The following is a 6,465-nucleotide window of genomic DNA, read 5'->3' on the forward strand; positions in this document are numbered from 1 at the left end:
TCTCATCATTAAGAAACCATACTTCACTATATCATACAGATATAATAAAGAAAATATGTACGAATGGGATATACTATACTAGATATCTGAAGTTAGCCATAAGGCTACATATATGCTTCCTCAAGCATAATTTTGGTACAACGAATTAAACACTCCATTAAAATCTATTTAACTATACATTCCCTCCATGGGGTCACTCTTTGAGCCCTGAAAAGAGCTGCGAAAATATACACGATCGCTGTAAATGGATCTTTTTGGATTTTTTAAAGGATTTATTGGGTAATTTCGTACCTGCCCTGTCCCACTTTTTCTGACCCTGTCGTGCTTCCCCGCAGTTAACCGTTCTTTTCCTACAATAAGGGACAAAAATGAAAGAAAACTCCTAAAATAAATGGGCTGTCAATTACGATTCTGAGCGAGTTTTCATGGCCAATTGCTAGGTTTTGAAAGTTTCTCAGATCATAGCATTAATTTGTACAGCACAGCTAACAGCAACTGTTGTTCGTTTCCCTACAATGAGGCACAAAAATGAAAGAAAACTTCTAAAAGAAATGGGTTGCCAATTAGAATCATAAAGGAGTTTTCATGGCCAATTGATAGGTTTTGAAAGCTTCTCAGATCATAGCATTAATTTGTACAGCACAACTAACAGTACCAGTTCTTCGTTTCCCTACAATAAGCCACAAAAATGAAAGAAAACTCCTAAAAGAATTAGGTTGCCAATTAGGACCCTAAAAGAGTTTTCATGGCCAATTGTTAGGTTTTGAAAGTTTCGTAGGCCATAGCATTAATTTGTACAGGATTTCGTTGAGCAATTCTACAGGGATAAATAATCTCAGGCTAAAAATCAGACTGTAATCTCAGGATTAAAGTCAAAAGATGGTCCCCTAACGTTGAACGGAAATGACTGCGATATTACATGGAGCGCTAATGATAAATGATGATTTGAAAGCAAGTTGAGAATAATAAATTTGGCTTCTGCATAGAATATTTCTTTGCACGGATGCTCAACAAATCATGTTTTGGTGTTTTGGAGTCCAATAATGCAATTTGGGGGCATGATTGAATTGTGTGATTGTAGGTAATTGGGATGCATTTGATTGTTACCAAAAGCAGAAAATGTTAAAAAATTCATTCCCCTTTTGGACTAAGTTTGAAATGAAAATGGTGAACGCGTAGAATTTTTTTAAAGATAATTGGCTTTCTCTTTGAAGTGGGCTAATAGTTTCTTTGATACCCCCATGTCGGCCGCGTAGTTATTTTGAAATAATTGAGTCTCTCTTTGAAGTGGGTTAATATTATATCTGATACCCAAATTGAATTTTTTTAAGATAGTTGAGAATAGAGGTTGGTTTAAACCGCGCGCTAGTGAAATTCACGGGTGATAAATTAATAGGCAGGTCAGCAAAGTTTTCGAGATTATGGAGTACAGAGCTCTGTTTTGGATTGCATCTTTGTTTGCCTATTCATTGCCGTGGATAACAGGTGTTCAAGCTCTTCCTCAGGAGGTTCAAATTTTACTGGAAATGAAGAAAAGTCTGAAGGATCCCCACTATGTACTGAACAGCTGGACATATTCCATTCATGCACCTTGCAACTGGACTGGAATTAGCTGCGACAATACTACAGGTATGGTCACTGAGATCACAATTGAAAGCAAATTTATAAATGGTCCTCTTTATTCCAATATTTGCAAATTGCAAAGTTTGAAGAAGCTTAAATTGGGAAACAATACGCTATATGGTACTTTGCCGTCACATATCATGAACTGCACCAAGCTTGAATCCCTGAATCTCACACAAAATTCTTTCTCTGGAACTCTACCAGATTTCTCCCCATTGAAATCCTTGCAGCTCCTTGATTTGACATACAATAACTTCACAGGTGAATTCCCTCGTTCTGTTGGAAATTTAGCTGAGCTGACTTCTCTCAACCTTGCTAATAATCCATTCACTCCAGGAGAAATACCCCAGCAGCTCATGAATTTGAAGAAACTAGAGGTTCTATACTTGGCCACCTGCAATTTGGTAGGAGAAGTCCCAAGTTTTATATTTAATTTCACAGATCTAGTTCTTCTGGATCTCTCTTCAAACTCTCTGGAGGGATCTATTCCAAAGATTACTCCCAGACTCAGTAAACTCTACCAACTAGAGCTGTATGACAACAATCTTACTGGAAGTATACCCCCAGAACTAGGAAATCTCACAGCACTAAAATATTTTGATGCATCAAAGAACATGTTGGGTGGAAATCTGCCAAAAGAGGTTGGAAATTTGAAAAACCTAGTTTCATTTCAGCTCTACATGAACCAGCTTTCTGGTCAAATCCCTGAAACCTTTGGTGACTTTCTATATCTTGAAAGCTTGTCACTGTATGAGAACAATTTCACAGGACAACTACCACAGAAGCTTGGCAGCTTGTCAAATTTTAGCTTGATTGATGTTTCTGAGAACAAATTCTCTGGTCCACTACCAAAAGATATGTGTAGAGCAGGTAAGCTGCAATATTTTCTAGTTCTTGATAATCTTTTTACAGGAGAACTGCCCCAGTCTTACGAATCTTGCAAAGGTTTGGTGCGTTTCAGAGTGAATAACAATAGCCTAACTGGTAGGGTACCCAAAGGAATTTGGGGTTTGCCAAATGTCAACATTATTGACCTCAGCTTCAATAACTTTGATGGTGAGCTGGGTCCCGAGATCAGAAATGCAGAGAAGTTAACAGAATTCTATATTCAAAACAATCAGTTCTCAGGGATCTTGGTGCCAGAGATCGGAATGGCTTCACAACTAGTCAAAGTTGAAGTCCAGAATAATCAGTTTACAGGTTCAATCCCACAAGAAATCAGCAGGTTGAAAATTTTGAATGAACTGTATTTACAGGGAAATATGTTTGAGGGATCCATTCCAGGCAAAATTGGGTTTTGCACTTCTTTGGTTGTTATCAATCTTGCAGAAAATCATTTATATGGATTGATTCCTGAGTCTTTGGGGTCCATTGAAGGTCTTAATTCTCTAAATCTTTCAAATAACCATCTCTATGGATTAATTCCAGATAGCCTTGGTAGATTGAAGCTAAGCTTTGTTGACTTTTCCAACAACCGTTTATCTGGCCCTGTTCCAAATTATCTAGTGAGCGAAGTTAACAGTGAAAGCTTCTCAGGGAATCCAGGGCTCTGTGTCAAAAGCTCTAGCAGTAACAGTCATCTACTTCGGATTTGTAAGGGTTCTCATCTTACAAAAGAATCCAGAAAAATGATATTGATATCAGGGTTCATTGTTGGGACAGCAATATTAATACTAGTGACAGGATTGATACTTCTGTGGAGAAAATGCCATCAAAACCAAGATGACTACAGGGATAAAAGAGGAAGTTCACGCTGGAAGCTTAAATCTTTTCATAAAATAAGTTTCAATGAGAGAGAGATTTCTGAAGCATTGCTAAGGGAAGAGAATGTGATTGGAAGTGGTGGATCGGGCACTGTCTATCGTGTGGATTTGCAGAACAATGAAATTGTTGCTGTAAAACGAGTTTGCACGGTGAACATTAACAGTAGCAAGCAAAATGATCTCAACAAACAGATGAAGGCAGAAGTGGACGTTTTAGGGATGGTTCGGCACAAAAATATTGTGAAGCTCTATTGTAGTTTATCAAATGGCAAGTCAAGTCTTTTGGTATATGAATACATGCAGAATGGAAACTTGTTTGATGCTTTGCATAAAGGCTATACAGAAAAGGCATTAAAGGGATGTGATTTGCATTTAGATTGGCCAACAAGGCATAAGATTGCTTTAGGAGCAGCTCAGGGCTTGGCATATCTTCATCATGATTGCTTACCTGCAATCGTTCACAGAGATGTAAAATCTACCAATATTTTGCTGGACGAATATTACGAGGCAAGAATTGCTGATTTTGGTATTGCAAAATTTCTTCAAGCTGGGAGAGGAAGGGATCCTTCCACAGCTTTCGCAGGCACCTATGGCTACATAGCTCCTGGTAAGCTCAGGGCAGTAGTGTGATTCCATTTTTTGATGTTTAGTCATGGTAAATTTCCACAATTCATAGATAATTTTAGAATGTTTCTGGATTAAATTTTGTCACTGTTTTTGCATCACTTCTATTCTGGCCACTTCTATTGTTCTCTATCATTCATCAAGATGATGGATCACAGTGTGTGATTTGAAATGCTGATGCAAAAACAGGACACAATTTAATCCAGAAACATTCTAAGAAAGTCCATTTTTTGATGTTTAGGCATAACAAATCTGTAATCCCTATGAATATTTTAATGGGTTTGCAATTAATTCTAACTTCCAGACCTAGAAAAATGAAATATTTGCACAATTGTACTAGCCAAATGGTATGGTGCGAAGTTGCTAACATCTATTCCCACATTACAGAATATGCATATTCTTCTGAGGTTACTGAGAAGAGTGACATTTACAGTTTTGGGGTTGTTCTATTGGAGCTTGTCACTGGAAAACAACCAGTTGAACCAGAATTTGGTGATAGCAAGGATATAGTTTTCTGGATTTCACACAAAATATGTTCCAATCAAGATCCTTTTGAGGTCCTGGATGCAAGGATTTCTATGTATTTCAAGGAAGAGATGATCAAGATCTTGAAAATTGCTGTGCGCTGTACATTCAAAGTCCCAACACTACGGCCAACGATGAGAGAAGTTGTACAAATGTTGCAGGACGCTGATCCTTGTAGTAGAAGTAGTAGTTCCAAGGCAGCCCAAAAGGAAGGAACCCAAAAGAATGCAACCATGGACTTTGGCCTGACTGGGAGACAAAATTCTCAGCGTAAACATTGAAGAAGAATTGGAAATACCATTTCCACTTAAGCTTTTACTTGTCTCCCAAAACCATTTGGTGGAAGAAGATATTCTTGTCAAGATGCTGAATAATTTTGCGTGCACTCATTGATTCCATAGAGGCAGCGGGTAGTGACAATGTTGTCCTAGTGGTTGTGGTGGACAATGCAAAAGTTTGCAGTGTTATGGGTGCATAGGTAGAGGCTAGATATGATCACATCTTTTAGACGTTGTGCACTGTTAACCCTTGTTAGGAATAAGCGAGCCCGGGCCTGGGAGATTTCAAATATCATGAATAATGGAGTCGGATTGACAGGTCCACCATAGATCTGTTTGCTTCAATTGTTCTAAGTACAAGCTGAAACTGAGCAGTTGAGGAAATTAGCCCACCTCTATGCCCTTCTCCTTTAGGGATATGATATTATTGTAGCTTTCCTACTCAGGCAGGTAATGCAGTTTAATAGATATGAAGGAAAGTCCCTCTGTAACTTTATTTTTTCTCTTCTTTTCAAAATGTTTCCTTGCCCCTGTGCTTAATGGAAAATAATGAGTTTTTGGCAAAAGGAATATGAAAATGCTGCAGCAGATGAATTCCTATTCAGCGGTGCTTGCACATCAATTGTATAATAAGATATATGAAGCAAATTATATACTAGAATTCATCTACTGTTCTTGGGTACGGTCCTTTACATTTGAGGATTGTATTTCTATCTTCGCACTTCTTCAGAAGCCCTGAAATAACTGGACAAAAGCATTGAGACCACTGCCATTTTTCTGTACTATATTTTGCTATTTGATGGTAGTTGAGATTTGGTCGTGTCCATGAAAATAAGAATGGCAGTGTAGGTTTTATTACACATAAATGTTATTAGCTCATTGTAGAGACTTTTTGTTTTCTGTGTGCCTTATGTCCCTAACTTAGTCCATGAATTTTTGCAACGATTCATATTATCAATGACAACCCATCAACCAAACTACAAGAGACTTAAAGGGTAAATAAAAAGGAATTTTGGATTTAACATGAATTTAAGACTCTTATATTTTGTTTAATTTGAATTCAGTGTATTTTAAATGCTGGTTATTTATTCATGTACTTATATTTGATGTGTGAATTGACCTTGTATGTATAGGGAATTGGCTAAACAACAAACTAAAACATTATGAAAATCAAACAAAGTGTGTCCTTCCGAACATGTGTTTTGGTTGCTTAGACATTTTTAGTATATGGTCTAAAATTAATTATAGTGGTCAAACTTGGGATAGATAGGGAAGCCACCCCATAAAAAAACTAATGATGATGAGTTTGGTTATATAAATTTATTTATTTTCTTTAAAATTAGTAGTATGTATTTGTTCTTTTATATGTGGATATCTTTGCTAGGTGTGAAAATGCTTAGATAGTCTAGTAAAAAGATTAAAAAGTAAATTAATATAAAGAATGTACACAAATTAAAATGGAGTATCTAAATGTCCTTTTCTATTCATTTTATACATGTAAAAATAAAAAAGATTAGTAGGTGTGTGCTATCTAGGAGACCTACAACTTGTTACAAAGGGAAAAATGATTTTATTGAATTGTTGTTTTGTGCTACAATAGGGAGTGTAACTTTTCCTTTATTTGTTTGTCCAATGAAAACAATTTATTATTC

The 6,465-nt window shown here is 36.7% G+C and overlaps 1 protein-coding gene across 1 annotated transcript; it reads left to right on the forward strand.

The window, feature by feature from the left end:
• The first annotated feature begins 357 nt into the window (after positions 1-357).
• LOC149569172 (uncharacterized) lies at positions 358-5,478 on the forward strand. The gene is made up of 2 exons (XM_089821935.1): positions 358-3,993; positions 4,398-5,478. Exons 1-2 carry the CDS (start codon positions 1,422-1,424, stop codon positions 4,814-4,816), a joined length of 2,991 nt encoding a protein of 996 aa, XP_089678061.1. The 5' UTR covers positions 358-1,421; the 3' UTR covers positions 4,817-5,478.
• The last annotated feature ends 987 nt before the right edge of the window (positions 5,479-6,465 follow it).

The sequence above is a fragment of the Cupressus sempervirens genome, chromosome 3 (genome assembly GCF_028749045.1).
Source record: "Cupressus sempervirens isolate cs-2001-9-10 chromosome 3, ASM2874904v1, whole genome shotgun sequence".
Lineage (NCBI taxonomy): Eukaryota > Viridiplantae > Streptophyta > Pinopsida > Cupressales > Cupressaceae > Cupressus > Cupressus sempervirens.